The 18,280-nt window shown below is 37.9% G+C and overlaps 1 protein-coding gene across 1 annotated transcript in view; it reads left to right on the forward strand.

Moving 5' to 3' along the window:
- Positions 1–18,280, forward strand: part of CRB1 (crumbs family member 1, photoreceptor morphogenesis associated) — a 113,280-nt gene that overhangs the window by 60,414 nt on the left and 34,586 nt on the right. The window contains 3 exon segments of the mRNA XM_009326172.1: positions 1,791–1,817; positions 9,629–9,644; positions 15,695–16,648. Of these exon segments, the coding sequence (XP_009324447.1) occupies positions 1,791–1,817; positions 9,629–9,644; positions 15,695–16,648 (997 nt within the window).

An 18,280-nucleotide genomic window follows, 5' to 3' on the forward strand; every position in this document is an offset into this window, starting at 1 on the left:
CTCTCTGGCCTTTTCATTTCTTGCTTGCTTTGCCTCCAGCCCAGCAACATGTTATGCAGTCTGGAACCGAACACAGGAGTCACTTTGCCTTACTCTTCCTGTTGTTGAAAAAACAGTAATCTTCATTTCCTTAATATAAACAGAAACTCCTGTATATCTCCTGATATATATCCTAATGCTAGTTGTACGTGTCTAGCACACTCTGCCATTACAGTTGATGCTATATGTTTCGTAAAGAGGGGTGTTTCTTGCATATACACATACATCCAATAGCAAAAAGACAACCACTAATGAAAGTAGAATTTAAATTGTGGTCTAAGTGATAACCACACACAAACCGTGGTGAAATCAAAGGTATTGCGCATACTAAACTGACAGCAGAACTTTGCTCGTCTTCTTAAGAATTTGATTGTCCATCTTAGGAGGTACTTTACAGTGTATGCTTTTTAGCATTGTATTGTATAAGCCTACATTGTTCTGGTCGAATTACAGTCAAATTGCAAAGTCAAGCAGATGCACAACTTTTCCCCAAACAGAAATGAACTTTCTTTAAATCTACACATCGTATGGTTATCACTAATCTGGAGAAAGTGCTTAACAAGCAGAAAGTAAAGAGAAGACTTGTGCTATGGGATAATATATTTTACTTTCTCAATACATTCTAATTTATGGAATATTTAAGGTCAAATGTCAAGCGATAAACAAAATGACCCAATTTAATAGTTCAATGTTTTACTCAACAGAAGATTTTGACAACAGCCTTAATAATCTCACCATTGTAAACCCCATTAAAATCCAGTTTATTGGAAATACAGTAAATTATACAACCAAACATTTAAAAGGCATTACTTCTCTTTTCCCCGTAACGGAGGAACTCAGGAGTGACATTGGAGAAGCTGGAGGAGTTCAGTCAGAAATAGCACATGGGCAAGTAGTTCTGAACCATATGCCTGTATGTGTAGATGTGTGTACACACACACATATGTGCTAATACACACATACATATATATATATGTAAACACATACATAATAGTTACTTCAGAGTACTTTATTGCTCTGCTTATAGAACGCCTTTCTTTGATCACTGATTAAAAAGGTCCACAACTTTCATCTTTTCTATTTTGAAGTGCACAGTTTTCTGGCTGGATTGTTTTGCGTTAAGAATGAAAGATTTGTCTTTGTTCCTTTCTGCAAGATTTGCAGCATGCCATGTGTATGCTTGTTAATAAGCAGAGTTTATGTTGGTCTTCATTACTAATTAATTATTTTAATTGCATGGCTTCTGACAGTGGGAAATGTGTAATGTTTGCATGCTAAACCTGTATATATTCGTTATGCAAGGAATATTAACCTATATTCAGATGAAAAGATGCATGAGTAAATTTATTTAAGATTAGAGTATGCAGGCTGCTGTTATCTTGCTATGGCATCAAATATAAATGGTATAATTGCATTCATTACTTTATTCTTGTAGAGAACAGCTACTCTGTTTTCATGCTCACAGATTTTTACACACCTTTGAAATACCATTTCTCACATATAAACATCCCCAAATAACCCACAGCAGTGGGATGGCATTCTCGTTCACCCTTGGTAAAGGGCTTTACTTGGTAAACTGCTATTTGTATTACCCCCCAAAAAAAGTATAAGCTGCCCTAAGAAGTGAAAATAAGCAATTTGTTTGAAATAGCATCAGTATTTTAGTACCAGCAGAGCTCTGAGAGAACTAAGAGCTCTTTGAGAACCAAGTTCTCTGTACTCCTTCTGTACCTATTAGCCAGTAGAGGGGGCATGAAATACTGTATGTGTGTGCGTGTGTGTAGCATCTACTACATGTTAGTAAAATCCAGTTTTGGCTGATATTTCAATGCAGTCATTAGAGCCTGATCTGGAAGATGCTGTTTCTCAAAGACTTTGTGATGAACACTGTTTGCTAATCCAAATTCTTAACATCAATTTTTAGCTTTTGCACTACACAGTTTGATTAGCAGAATCTTCCACGTGGGGTTTGGGGATATTGGTCTTTGGCTAGTCATGCAAAGTCCACTCAGAGCTGTAAGAGCTATGGAAAAAACAAGCGCTACGGTTTTAAGTACAAAAGAGTAATTTGATGACCCAGATCAGGGCTATTCCTAATTAAAATCTGTTAGCACTTTGGAGGCTTGGCTTTCACACAAGAAAAATAACATAATTTTCCATCACAAAGTATTGGGTTTTGCTGATTATGCCAGCCATCCTGCTGATGGAGCTATTGGCATGAAAGGAGGCAGAGGAATTCCTGTCCTGCTAAAGGCTAAGCACCCTCAATGAATTTTACACACTTACTTGACAAAAAATATGTGTTTGACCCAACCATTGTGCAAAACATTCATGTTTTCCTCTTGATCCTTAAAATACCAGCAAAGGACTATTTCAGACCCTTACATAAGGTTCCCATAATGCCAGTGGCATAAATGACATCAGTTTTTAAAGCATAAAAGGCACCTCATCTAGGCTTAGAAATGTCAGTAGTAATTACAAACTTTGTTTTCAAGTATAATCAATTCTTTATTTATGGTGTGAAATGTTTTTTACCCTTTTGAACTTTCACTATTCTAAGCCAAGCAATATTGTTGGCATGTTCCTTTAAAAAATAATTGCATCTGGACTGAGAAATTGAATGTCAAGTTCCAACTTGATGTAAATTAAATGGGTTACATTAATAGTCTGGCCTGTGGTAGAAGTGAGTGTTTCAATTCTGGGTTTGACTTCAGGACATGACCTCTTGATCACACAGGTCAGCACAGATGGGAAATATTGAAGAGGTTCCCTTGGTTGACGTGGGGAAGAAAGCGTCTTGTACTGATGTATCACAAACTGTCTGATCCATTAAACAGAAGCAATGTCAGACTCCACAGAGAATAAAGCTTAGTTGTCATAGGTCATTATGGCCTTCAAAAAAAAAAGAGTTGGAAGGAAAATCACAATGATGGAAATCCTCAAGGCTGTCATGTACACATAATCTTCTAAACCTTCCTGCGTTAATGCTGCCAAGACTATATAGAGGGGGGAACGGAGTAAAGAATCCAAATATTCTTAACTTCTACAGTACAAGTATGTCTCAGGTTTCCCACTTGTACCTGTTATAAAGGATTATTTAACAACATACAGCATTTTAAATTTAAAGGCAGGATATCTACACAGCTGAGCCTCACACTTATGTGATCAGGTCTTAAGAAGAATTGCATGCATGAGAGCAATCATGTTCGCAAGATCAGGCAATATATAGTTCTTCAAGGGGAAGGAACAGGTGAATTGGGAAGAAGTTTAAATGTGTTTTTTTCTTTGAAATGCTATCTCCTGCCTTTAAAATTTACTTTAATTTCAACTTCTGAGCAACCCCAGCTCTCTCAGCCTCTCCTCATGACAGATTTTCCAATCCCTTAATCATCTTCATGGTCCTTTGCTGGACCTGCTCCAATACGTCCACTTCTTTCTTGTACCTGGGAAGCCCAGACCTGGACTTGATGTGGTCTTACCAGTGCTGAGTAGAGGTGAAGAGTCTCCTCCCTTGACCTGCTGGCAACATGCTTCCTAATAGAGCCCAGGAGGCTGTTGGCCCTCTTTGCTGCAAGGGCACACTGCTGGCTCACGTCCAACTTGTTCACCAGCATGGCAAAGCTGCTTTCCAGCCAGTAGGCCCCCAGCATATACTAGTGGATGGGGTTATTTGTCCCCAGGTGCAGGGCTTTGCAAATCCCTTTGCAGAACTTCATGAGGTTCCTGAAGATTTCCCATTTCTCCAGCCTGTTGAGGTCCCTCTGAAAAGCAGCACAACTCTCTGGTGTATAAACAACTCCTCCCAATTTTGTATACATATATATAATTCCAATTTTAATCCACTATCAAAAAAAAACCCCAACCCTGATCACTTTAATGCTTTTGTTCAATTGGACTCAGGAGTTTTATACTTTGCTGGCAGTTAACTATCACTGAGAAGTCCCAGGTCTAAGGTCTTCTCAAGGACATAAAACGTATGTTTGGACACTGAGTAATAAAAATAAGGTGGTAAAGGGAGCACCAAAATTAATTTTATGTGCTATACTACATAAAAACTCTTACGTGAATTGTTCCCTGTAGCATCTAGCTCTTAATTATTCAGTGTTTGCTAATAGGAGGAACAAGTGATAAAGCCTAGTATTTTTATGTCTGCTCATTTGCACTGTTTGAAATAAACTCTGAGGTGACTATAGTAAGGCAGAACCTGCTTCTGTTTAGATACCCTGACTGATTTTTTTTCAGGTACAAGGAGAATTTCAAAGAAGTTAAGCTAGCCTTTTACTGATCAGCTGGGAGCTGATCCCTTTTAAAAAAAAAATTGAATTAACTTAGGAAAGGAATTCTGCTGATTGTATAGGGAGACATGGATTAAGGAAAGCACACTCCTTCCTTGGTTGACAAAGAATACACTTTCAATAAACAGCCTCAGACAGAAGAAAAAAAGCCTAGTATAGACAGCTAATTTGTACTGATAATTAACTGCTAGAAATAGATTTGGTGGATCTCATTCAGATTGCTCTCCCACCGCTGTAATTCTTTGAGTCTGGCTGTGTTAACAACACGACACTATTACAGAAAATCATAATGATCAATACAGTTATAGCTGTAGCCACTGTCCTATGGGCACTATTTTTTCTTAAGAAAGAGGGTTCATAATCTGTTATTAGTCCTGTTTGTGAGGCCAGAACATCACGTTCAATCACTCCCTATAGTAACAAATAAAGAAAATTAAATGCTGTACTGCGAATATGTCTGCACAGCTACAGAAGTTAACTGTAACATATAAAGACATATAAAAACTAGACTTAATCTAGGTAAATCACATACACGTACTATGACCCAGGAAATCCCCCAATAAGACAGCCAGAAGTCCATGGCAGGCACACACAATCCCAGCTGAAGTCCATGCTATCCCATTGCCATTGGGATTGTTACGTGACCTAACGAAAGTGAAGCTACTTTTGGTCTCATGCTTCCAAGCTTCAAGGTCTGTTAAGCATATGAAACCTTGGATAAACAAAGCCATTGTTTAGATGAGTTTTTACAGTGCAAAAGAACTAACATTGGAAGGAACGAGAGAAATGAACACCGCTGCTGAAGTCAAAAGAGGTATGATTGTCTGCCATTCTCATTGATAGGGATTTTGATTGAAAGATCACAGTCCAAAGTCTGTCTTCTGCATCTACATCTGCTCTATAGCAAGTCACAGCTATTTATATGGGAAAGAAAACATACAACAGGTAGAGTAATTGCCTGATAAAAAATTGTGGAAGTGGGTAGTTCAGGGTAAAAGACTTGTTTTTCTGTATTTAAAGTGATAATAAATTATGTACCAATATATACTGTAGGAATAGAGAAGTGTAATTATATACAGCATAAATACAGATCATATTCATGCTATTTATACAGCTATCCTATGCACAGCTCAAAATACAGCATAAATGTGTTACGTATGTTCACACATTCATATTTCATATTTTCCTATTCTCAGGTCTCCATTCTCAGTAAAGCTCTATAGGCCCTATTAAAACTATAATTTTCTAGCCTACTGGCTTTTTCAGTTTGCTTCAATATGGACTGACAATGAAGTTATGTAAACACAGTCACTTTTGTGTGTTGCGGAGATTTACATTGGTTTTAACAAAATGAGAAAATCTTGCAAATGACTGAATATTTTCAAAGCACCGATTCCAGGGCAGAAGCCATTTCACACTAGACAGCACAGTGGCTGTGCTTGCCTACCTCAGTTAAAACAAATAGGAAGCAGCCAAGAGACAAGGTAGAAAATCCCTTTTAGGGGAGACTAGACACAGCATACGTTTCTCAATGGATGTGTTCATCAACAGCAAGCACTCTTTTAAAGCCCTTAAGTGTTTGTAGGACTGAAAATTAATTTGTTTTCCAACTCCAAAGTGAATCATATGCTCCAAACAGATTTTCAAGTCAATGAAATATGACCTTGTGTGATCTAATTAAACAACTCAAAGGTATTGGTTGTTTTAAGATCCCTCTGGATATACTTCAGTTCACATGCACACACATCATCTGTATGTACAAGCTCATAAATCCACAAAAAATGCAAATCAGATCATTAATGCTTTGAATTTGACAGTCTTACCACAGTTTTCTAAAGGGTAAAACATGAAAAATTCCTGAATTATATATACTCTTTTTACAACTTAAAGAACACACAAAAAACATACTGAAAGCAGAACACCAAATATCTTTCTTTGGCTTCCAAATATCTGGTCCATAATCAGGTATAAACTAATCAAATTCTCTGAAACCCACTATTCCAATTTCTTCTCTGGATGATGTCCTGACCCTTTGAGTGGAACATTGGACCAGAAAAACTTCAAAGGTCCTTTACAACCTAAATTTTTCTATGATTCTGTCTTTTTGTGAATTGATTTCTCTGCTCCATCACAAATGACTATCTTTATTTTATTACAAAAAATCTATGACTGGTTTTTTTCTAATTTTTTTTCAGTCTTTTGTTTTTGTTTTTGGCATTGGTCCTGTGGTCTCCTTTCTCCACACTCAGTTTTAGCTCAGACCTTATCTCTGATCTGCAGTCCTTCTAAGCATCCCTCACATATCCTATATAGGTTAATGGTCATACACACTCGCTCCTCTTGCTACCCATAAATGCCTTTGTGTCCAACAAGAACGCTGCCTCAAATGCCAACACAAGTGTCTTTGGGGGCACCACTGATTCCTGTATTTTCTTTCCCTTTATACTGAGTTCCCAGTCACATTTTTCTCTACTTTTTCATCTGTTTAATCTCCAAAATCTTACCTGCTCTTTTCTCTTCTTTCTTAATGGTACCCTTCATAAATCACCTTTCTCCACTTTGACCTGTCACACCCTGTAACTGCGCTCTCCCTCCTCTCATCGACCCTTCCTAGCTCATATCAATGACGTGGCCATAGCTACGTACACCTTAGTGCAGCCAGAAAACCCACTCAAGAAGGATGCTGCCTGGGAAAACTGGGCTGCCACTGTTTGATATTCTTTCTTACCTCCATCAGTCAAACGCAACAGCAGCTGCCTCTTTACCTATATATAAAGCTGACTCTAGAAGTAGGGAAATGAAAGGAAAATGAGTGCCATGCAGGGACATATTTCTTCACCAAGTTTTTCCTTACTCCAGATTCAGACCCTAATCCTACAATTGGATCCACATGGCTGGCTGTGTTAATCGAAATATGGGACGAAGGTGTAGGCTACAAGCAACAGTTTTGCCGTGCTGCCCTTCTAGGACATGGCCCCTTGCCATTCACAGGCTATGTGTGTCTGACCTCTGGCTGCGCCCGCTCACGCAACTTTGCCTAAGGAGCACTCACCGTCTGCAGAGCCCGCTCGTGAAAAAGGAGGGCTGATCTACCCGGAAGCTGAAGCCAACGCTTAACTCAGTCGGCTGTTTCCAATATCTATAAAATAAAATAAACACACCAGATTTCACTAAACAACTAATCACCTACAGCATGTACATTTTTTTCTTTTTTTTTTTTTTAAATGAAAACTATTTTAGGTGTGACAAAACATGTGAAACAAGTGGAAAAACATTTCCAAGTACTTTTGCTCTCAGAAAATGTTTAATGATTCAAGAGATTAAGGGATTGGGGGTTTTTACTACTTTAAAAAAATCCATTTTTACTGAAAATTCAAACTAGTCTGTGAAGCTTCAGGCCAGCAACATTTAAAAAGATTGAGTTACAGCATGCCATTCTGAATGTAGCACGTTATGAATTCCATATCCCTCAGCTAGAGTGACATATTTAATGATTAAGCCAAGTCACTCAACTCTATTTCTATTTTATTTTTTTTTCCTAGCCAGTATTAACTTTATATGTACATTTCAAATGGCAAGAGGAAAAACAGCAGAATAGTGAATTTGTCTGAAATAAAGGAGTAACTAGCAAGGTCTTACAACTTCAAAATTAGAGTTCTGTGCGAAAAGTATCACGTGCAAATTAGCCCAATGTTAGCAAATGCTTATTATCCTACTATTTTAAAGTATCCAATTTTCCATGTGCTCCAGCTCTGCCCTGTATTCTGCCCTTCATTTTACATGAGCTTTTTCTGCTAAGACGGCAACAAAAATTGCCATACTAGATCAGATCACTGGTCACATTAAGTTCAATATCTAGTATAAGCCAGTTCTTTATTGAAGAAAAATAGGAGAAAAAAAAAAATCCATTTAAATACCCCTCACTTCCTCTACACTGATGTACGTAAGAGTAAAACCTCCTTCCTGACCTCCATGACAACTGATTTATGCCCAGAAGCATGAGTTTTAATTATGATGACATAGAGATGGTCAATTTATTTCCTTGCGCTTACTCACTCATGAACGTGCATTTCCTCCTTCCAGCAAAGAGTAATTATCTCTTTGCAATTATCAGCACAGATGTGGCAAAGTTAGAATTTTCATGATTGTCTGCTAAGACCTGGAGCCCTGAAGAATATATGTTTGCCAGATCTTTCTGCTGGCCTCAGGATTAATGAGTCCCTTGTAAGAAGTTGTTTCTGACTGAGGTAGGATTTTGTAACAGGCATTTCCAAAACTGTAAAATATAGGTGGAGGAAGCGTTATTGCAAACTCTTTGTCTTTGTCTTCCATAAAGCATATTCTAAAGGGTATAGTACCATTTGAGTTTCTCCAAGGTTTACTCCTGCTTGCATTTTATACCTATATGTGTATAGATACATGTATGTGCATGTATAGTTTGAAACATCTACAGCTCAGTTGCTGGGAATGACTTTATTCAAGGAAGTCACAGAAACATGGAAAAAATAGAATTGGAAGGGACAGACATGCAGGTATCATTTGGGCTGTGTATCTAAGATAGGATCAGCTGACTCGTGTCACACTGCACTTTTGTCTCTAACCTATTTTTAAGGATCCAAAATAGACCTTATGGTTCCCAGTGGATATCTTATGCCAAGGCTTTCTTGTCTTATTATCATTAGAAATATTTTCCTACTGTGTGCCTTGGATCTTCCTTAGTGCAGGTCAAACCCATGACTTCTTCACTCGGTTACTGTGGTCTCAGGGAACAGTGTGCTCTCTTTTTTGTACTGAAAGACTGTTACCGTGTCCCATTTCATCTGCTTGTCTTTCAACTGAACAGCTCTACTGTTTTAGTCTCTCCTCACAAGCCTCTCTCCTCACAATTTTCTAGACCTGTGATTATTCTCATTGCTCTCCTCTGAATTCTCCCCAGTTGAACCAAATCTTCCTTGCAATGCAGAACTAAAAGTGGGCTCAGTATTCCCGCTAAGGCGTGACCAAGGTTTTGTAAACTGGAACTATTGTTCCGCCTGATTGCTGGTTATTCTGGCCCGAGACTATAGAAACTGAATGAGTCCTTCTGGAATTGAATCCAATAGTTTTCAGACCATTTCTTCAATTTCTTATGTTCACCTATAAAGGTAATTTTGTCTTTAACACACTCAAAAGTTTTACTTAACCCTGCTTTATCAGACAACTTAATAAGCGAACTTTCTATACGATTATCCACATCTTTTATTAAAACACCGACCAGAGCAAACCCAGGACAATCCAAACCATACTCAATAGAGCGTCCCAGTTTGACAGGTAACCTCTGACAATTACTTTCTGGGCAGGATTACACAAGTTTTATACCCCCTTTATGGTGGTTCCACGTAGATTTTCCTCCTTTGTTTGTGTATGAGAATGTTATTAAAGACAATATCAAACCCTTACTGTAATTAGAGTAACTACCACCTTCTGTAACCCACTTGTTCTTGACAGGTTTGTTCAAAACACTGACTAGCGGTTCTGACATGGCTTCAGGCAGTTTGCTAAATATCCTGGCATGAAGTTCCTCTGTCTTGGAGTGTCATCAACTCCATGTTGTCACTGAGCTGTAATAGTACATGCCTATCCCAACTTGTTGACAGTGTATATGTTCATAATCTTACCTCAGAACATTTATCAGGGTCATAGTGCAAAAGGACTGACAATTACCAAGAACCTCCAACTTTTTATTGTTATTTTCAAAATAAAAATGCATATTAAACTTCAAGATGTAGCATGAGACATCCGATAAGCACTACTAGTAAAGTACATGCATACTAACTTATCAACATGAACTTTATTTTGTTTAAAGCTTCCTTACTTACCTTTCAAAGAGTCTGGATGACATTCTTACACCATGGTCTTTGAATTTATTACAGGAAAAATCACTCAATGCCTCTATCAGAGGCTGGAAGGAGAAGCAGTTTTCTGAGCATCGCCATAAAAGCAATTGTGAACTGTAGATTAAATGAATCCAAAATTGTATTCTGCGTATGAGTCTTTTGGTGAACCTAGAAATACATTTTACACAAGGTCAGGAATTTCCTAATTAATGAATGAATGAGTTGAGGGAGAAGAAGGAATTGAAAAACACATTTGCCAAAAATCAACATTTTCTTGGGGACAGGCTGAAAGAGACTTCAGGATCCATTGTTGAAGTTTTAAAATGGGAAACTGCCAAAACAAAGATCTGAATCCACAGTTTGACACATGCCAGTTGGATGGTACAAATACCAACCCAGGGAAAGACTCTCTTGCGTTATAATTATTTCACAAATTACACAAAGAGATATTGCTCTAGCAATATTTTAAGCAATTCATCATGTAAATAAAGTATAATGAAAAGAAAAAAAAAAGTCTGCTGCTTAAATGATCGCAGAAATAAGTAGTTCAATCTCCTGAACTCTGTTTTCCTCTCATTAAATTAGGTCCAAATCAAAATGTCTTGTTCAAGAGCTGAAGAAAGAAAATATTTTAGTAAATTATTTTTTTTTTCCTGTCTTCAGCACACTCAAAAATCTACAGACATAAATTTCCAGTAAGTAGTACAACAAGAGCCAATGGAACAAAAATACTTTATAAAACAAAGAAACAAGATACAATTTTAGGTCTTTTCTATCTGCTTACTGAGATGTACAGTTTCTCTGAATGACAGTGACCGTGAAAGAGTTGATCTGGGTTAACAAACCTCTTGAAAATGAAAGAAAATAACGTCTTAAAAAACAACACCTTGTAAAACAACAAAAAGTGACAAATCAATTTTGAACAGCTCCTAAAAATATACCTTTCTGTGAAACATAATCAAAGCTTAGTGTGAGCCCACTTGGACAGAACATGCTGAAAAAGAGTTTAAGTAGAATACATATCTATTGCGTAAGCAGTTTAATGAGTCTTACTTTAAGCCTTGTTGATCTGGCTTGGGCAAAATACACCATCAGACTACATCAGCAGGTACAGAAGTGGAGCAAGCTAATCCTGGAAAGGAAGCCTTTATACTAAGAACTGTTTTGAATTTTACAGAAACTTACTTTGTGGACTGCTTAAGTGCTAAACAATCTTTTTCCTTTGGAAAAAGATGGTTGCAACTAGGATACAGGTTTACATCGTTTTAATGACAATGTTTACAGGTAAATATTTTCTTTTTGTGAAACTATATGTGCACTTAGACTGTATTGAACGCGTAGTATCTATCCAGACTGCTTGCTTGTATTTGCTTGATATTTATATAGTGTCAAGGAACTGGAAAGGCGGAAGACTGTAAACAGATTTTTAACCAACTTTTTTGTATCAAAAAGTGTAACTTGGATAATATTTTTATAATTGTTTAATCAAAATGAAAACTAGTGGCATTCAGCAGAATTATGCTTGAATAATTGCTTTTGTCATCCTGCTTCTGTGGGAAATCTTTGCTGCTAAATTTGAAACAGATAGTTTAATTAAGAGGTTAACAGTTAGAAAATAGCTACCCTATAGTAATAATGTGTAAGTGAAAAAAGGAGACAGATATGAGTGGTGTTATCAAACTGAGTCAAAGGAGTTGTTTCATCTCTGGTTTGAATAAAACTTCACAGGAGGAAACAGTAATCATCTATAAAAATATGATAAAAATATTCACAGTATCTGAAATTTTAGGTAGGTGTGTAATGTATTTAGAAGAGAAAATGCTGAATGGTTTTACTTTACTTTTTACTTTAAAAACACAAACACATTTAGCTGAGCTAATGCATGTAACCACTGAAAAGAAAATAATAGATTCCCTTGCACTTGCTTTTGGTATGTCTTACATCTTTTGAGAATAGTTTTTTTTACATGCTAAACTTCTCCAGTCTAAGCTATTTGAACTGCTTATACAGTTCTATAAATATTGACTAATCCTTTTATCTAGAGTGCTTTTATCTTGAGTGACAGTGGTCTGTGCTTGTATAGCAATTGGCAGATAACAAGCAATATCAACACCACTTGTAAGAACAGCTGATTTATTTATTCTTGGTATGAAAAAATGGCTTATTATTCGTCTTTTGGTGTGACCTATATTTATGTTTGAGCTAATCTTATTATGAAATAGTAGGCATACAGATATAAGTGTATACACGTGTGTGTCTATATATACACACACACAACCCCGCAAAATAATTACTTTGCAACACATTATTAACACCATTATTTAAAAAATAAGCATTGTGTTCAGACACTGAAATGCTTATGAAATTACACATATTTAAGTGGCTCTATGATATTCACTTTGTACTTAGTAACTGATGTTATTCATTTTCTGTAGGCAAGGAATACACTAATAATAATATGTGTACCTCCTCATAAAACTAATTTTATTTCTTTGTTAGACATTGATGCTTTTGTTATCAAATGCATTATCTAAATTTAGAAGTAGAAACATATATGATTTCCAAAGAAGTTTAGCATTCTCATGAAATCATTTCATTGATTTTACGTCTAATTTGATGAAGTAGAGAACAACACAGACACTAAACATTATTGTAAAGTTGAGTTCAGTTTACACATCTGTTTCATCCTTTCCAGAGACAAGTCACTGTTGCAAGGTGTGACTCAGACCACAAGCTACAAGGCAAAGGTGATGACTCGCAGGTGCTGTGGGATAATAAACTAAAATACAGAGTCATCACGCATTACTGAAAATGCAGCAACTAAGTATCTAGCCATTCACTATGCTGATTTTTTCTATGAAAGGTTTTATAGGAGCTCCCAGTCTATAAATCCTTAAGTACGCTCTGACCACTCTGAAGCCCTATGACAAGGCTAAGTACATCACTGATCCTACTGCTTCTAGGATGCACTAATTTTTATCTCTGACACAAAAACCTGAAGAGACCTGCCTTTCTACAGCCGTCACATTAAGACTAAGTTGTACACAAGACCTGTGGACATACTGTTCTCGATGTCAAAGCAGGGAAGGGAGCAATATGAGGCAGGAGATGTACTAAAATATTGAGCAAAACAGAAACAGCTCACGGTAACTTTCACTTTTTGTCTACTAGAATAGCAAAAGCAGGACAAGTTGCTAACACAGGAATTGCCACAAACTGGGCAAAGCAGACATTGTTCTGGCCCCCAGTCAGTAACGGTTTGGAAAGTGCACTTCACTTTGAGAAAGTCAGTCCCAATGAGTCATATTTCTGCCAGATGCCACTACACATTAAGGTATACATAGACATCTCATGTTGGAATAAATATGAGCCTGGCTGGAAAACAGAGAGAGACTGCTGCTGTAACACCCCACTGCGAGATCAGGGAGATAGCACTAGCTATGTTTGATAATCTGAAGCTTCAAGTAGAAACTATATGCTATAATTGAAGACTGATGAGTGAGGAGGATCACTGTGGAGAGAGCCTTTCATATACATGCTATGACTGCTTCACTCTGGGTAATCTTTCAAACAAATATCAACCAATTCTCAGTTCCCTTCTGGCTCTCCAGTAACTTACTGCTCTCTGAGATGGGTCTAGTTACAACTGTGATTGAATAAAGTGGACAGGCAAGGAATTAGCCTGAGTAATATCTACTGCTATTTGAAGCAATTCATTGTGGCTGAATACTGCTCTGTAATTTTCCATGAAAAATGGCTGTGTTTTGCTGTAAAAATAAAGCTTGATGCGGATTTGTATGTAAAGCTAGGTGTGGTGCCTGGTACCTAGCTTCAACTCTGTGAGCCTCAGCATACCTCATTATCTCATTTACAGGCACCAGTTTTGCTGTGGGGACAGGCATAGTTATGTCTATTAACTACTTTGTGCTGATGATACTAGTTTGAAAACTAACTGCAAAGTCTTTCTTATTTTTCTCTAGAATAACTATGAAGGGAAGTGGAAGTATTAGCAGTTGCACTTCGCATGAGTGTTCAAAAAAGTATTTGGGTATTTTGGCTGCTTCCAAGGGAGATAAGAAACAGATTTTCCTTGATCCATTGCATACATATCGGTCACTTCATTGCTCAAGGGAGAAGTTACTATAATTACCACTTTACAGATGAACAACAGTGCAGAGGGATAAACAGATTAGTTTTACAAGAGGAATAGACTTGTTTTTCTTTGTGAAGTCTGATCCAGTATACATACTTAGGTCACATCTATCAAATTACCATGACATTGAGATGAGGAGCTCTCCTTTTACCCAATATACCAGAAACCAAGTATTATATGAAAGGAAAGGAAACATGGGCCTGTATTGCTCATCTTCTACGGAAGTGCTGTCATCACCAAGCTCTGAGACGTTTGAGAAAATATGCCTTTCATCTTTTCTTGCTTTATATTTTGTATATAGGAGAGGTAAAGAAAGTTCCACTGTAGATACACGGTACCAGGAATATTCTGCTGGGACATACAGTTTCAAACCCCTCCAACAGCTTCTCTCAGATCCTCACGTCCCAAGTGAACTCTCCTCACAGTATGAGACCGTGGCTGACGGACCAGAAGTCGCTGCTGCCTTGTTTTTGGAAGAATTGAGATCCGTTGTTCATTTGTGAACAACTGCAGTACGCACCCAACCCTGAAATGTGGCAACTGCCCACTCATTGTGGACGGGGTGCCTCTCACTGCATCTTGCCCAGACCACCGGCAGGATGTAGGTTTAAGCTCTTCTTTGGATTTCTTATTGTCACACTGTGCAGCTTCCTCCTTACTCCGTGAATTTCATTCTTCAGATAGCCAGCTCGCTGTACATACATTTTGCAGGGATGTTCACCTACTTGTCAGTCTGGCCCACTATATTGTATGGTACTTATAAGTCCTGTGGCTCTCACCTGAAGATTGTTGCTCCAAGATGTATCATATGGGACCAGGAATACTAGTCTGTAATTCTTCTACTGTTTGAATGAATGTGAAAGGAAGAAAAGACCAGCAGACTATACTCCAGCTCACCAACATACTGTATTATGAATATGAATTAAGTAACAATTCTTGGCTTTTTATATGTGATAAATAATTCAGTTCCTCTCAAAGTATTCTGGATTTCTACCACAGAATAGGTGGGAAACAATTACTTGATTGCATCTTTTGGAGGTGATGTTTATCTCAATTTCATCACATTATCCGTATCAAAACTGTCAATTTGTTTGGTTCTTTTCTCCAGAATGTGATTATCGCTAGTGTTTATATAGAACTTTGCACACGAAAACCATGGCATGTGAATGGTATTTTTATATTTAACATATTTTAGACTTGTGAGTCCATCATCTATTTATCAAGACATTTCCCTCTAATTAAAAATAATTTAATAAAACACGCTATTAAAAATGTCATTTTGGGCGCTGGTTATCCAATCCAGAATATCTAATTCTTTGTTTATTCTTCAGGTACTCACTGTGATGAAGACATCAACGAATGTCACACAAACCCTTGCCAAAATGGTGGAATCTGTGAGAATTTTCCTGGGAATTACACTTGCCATTGCCCACCTGCAGACAAAGAAGGGATTTATTATGGTGGCTGGAACTGTACAGAAGTTCTCCATGGCTGTACTGATCAGCAATGCCAAAACAATGGAATATGTATCCCACATTTAAAAAATGGTCAACACGGATTCAGCTGCGTATGTTCACCTGGGTATACAGGAATACACTGTGAAACTGTAACCACCTTTTCTTTTCAAGGGAACAGTTTCCTTTTGTTGAAGAATCCCCTGATCCCTAAAAAGGAATTTTTCTATAATATAAACCTGAGGTTTCAAACTGTGCAACCTACAGCTTTTCTGTTTTACCGAGGGGAGAAAAATACATTCGCGAAGCTGGAGTTACTGAATGGCTACTTACACTTATCCGTGCAAGTCAATAAGCAGCCACAGGCTCTTTTGCATATTTCACATAATGTCAGTGATGGAGAATGGCATTCAGTGGAGGTAACCTTGGCAAGAGCTGTTACTCTTCATTTGCTTGACAGCTCTTGTATAGAATCGTGTCTAAATAAAACGTCTGCTATGATAGATAACGATCACGTGATGATTGCATTTCAGAGCACGTTTTTGGGCGGCTTACCAGTAGGGAACATTAGCGGCAGCTCTCTACTTAACATCTATAATATACGTTCTGCACCTTCATTTGTAGGCTGTCTCCAGGACATTGAAATAGACTTGAATGTTATTACTCCAGAGAACATATCACCTGAATCATCTTTAAATGTCAGGACAGGATGTACTAAAAAGGACTGGTGTGAAACCCACCCTTGTCAGAACAGAGGACGCTGTACCAACCTGTGGCTGAGCTACCACTGTGATTGCTACCGGCCGTACACAGGGCCAAGCTGTGCAACAGGTAAGGGAATGCTGTTGGAATTTGTGGTTTAAGTGGTTGCTCAAAACGTGATCATAAACAATCCTATTTACCTGGTGATGAAACGGCATGACCCTTAGGATCTCTGAGCTTAATGTCAACTGGTAAAAAAGTGCAAGAGGTTAGGAGTAGCACGCCTTCGTTATTTTCTAGTTACTTTCCCAGGAAGGTTGCTTTTCAGCCTGACAAAAAAAGTCAGGCTAAACTGGTGGATTCCACTCATCCAGTTTTAAAATCTTCTTAGTGCTCTTAGCACGCCATAAACTCTGGAAAACTGTAGTTCACTGGAGGTTATGCACCCCGAGTAAAATTTAGAAAGCAACCAAGTCACTTGGAGTTTAAGTCTTACTTTCAAAGCATTCTTTGAAAATTTTATCCTCAAGATCTCTAGGCTTTTATAAAGAAACTCATTTAAGGCAATGAAAGGCAAGCAAAAGTACTGCAAGTTAAAAAAAGACAGATTCCAATTTTAAAAAATGAACAAGATTATACTATTAACTTAATCTGATTAGCCCAAGGAGAAGGCAGGGCTTCAGAGGCTGGAAACAGGGCCCATTCATCTCTCAGCTGGCCCCAAGGCAGCTCTGGACAACCGCTAACAAAGGCGGCCGTTAGCAGAGAGCTGCTCGGTGACCAGAGGGAAACGTGTCCATGTCTCAGTGGACAAAAGAGCACAGCTCAGCAAACAACCTCTTTGGCAGTGACGAGCAGGAATACAAAAGCTGCAGATGCCCGTAGTGCTTTCCCTGCTACAAATGATCTTTCCAAGCACAGGCTGAGACAACGTGGAAGGACAACAGGAGGTCCCTGCCCAGCTCCCTGCTATACTGCATCTGGTGTGTGAAACCCTCTGGAACTATAAATACAGCACATTTTGGGGTGGATTTTGCAATCCTTCCTGAGCAAAAGTTTTAGGGATTTGAAACAAGCAGTTTTGTTTAAGAAAATTGTACAGGACTGAGTCTTCCATGCAGCATCCTTGCCCCTGCTTCCATCTTGCCCCCTTACTAACCATCCACACGTAGTCAATCATAGCAATGTTTAGGGAGGAAGAAATACATACATACACGTATACATACATACATATATTTATGTATATATATTTGCCAAGTGGACTGGAAAAAATGAAGTGCAACAGCAGAGCCGTGGTCAGATTGGAATGGACAGATCCTAAACTGGTGTAAACTGGCGTAGCTGCACTGCCGCCAGTGAAGCTACATTGATTTACATCAGCTGAATGACTGGCCCCAGGCGTTTATTGAATGCATTGCTGCAGAAAGCTGTAGCTTGAAATAAATTTCAAAATGTTTAAATACAATTTCATTTTGTATGCTATACTTAATAGTTATCAATACTTTTCAATAGTTTTTCTTTTGGATTTTATTGCAAAATGACAAAGTCTGAGAGGTAATTGTAACAGACTTCTTTGAAGTCTAGCTGTAATTTATCCAAAGATTTGGAAAGCAACTTTGGAGTATAGGACAACATCTGGTAAATATGTTTGCCTCCTTATATGAAGCAAAATTAAAACCAGTCAGGGCCAGGAGAGGCTTATACTGGCATTAGAACTGTTGAGAATGATTAGAAAGCATGCATTATATTTTTTTTCCTGCT

Source organism: Pygoscelis adeliae, unplaced genomic scaffold (genome assembly GCF_000699105.1).
Source record: "Pygoscelis adeliae isolate BGI_AS28 unplaced genomic scaffold, ASM69910v1 Scaffold256, whole genome shotgun sequence".
NCBI classification, from domain to species: domain Eukaryota; kingdom Metazoa; phylum Chordata; class Aves; order Sphenisciformes; family Spheniscidae; genus Pygoscelis; species Pygoscelis adeliae.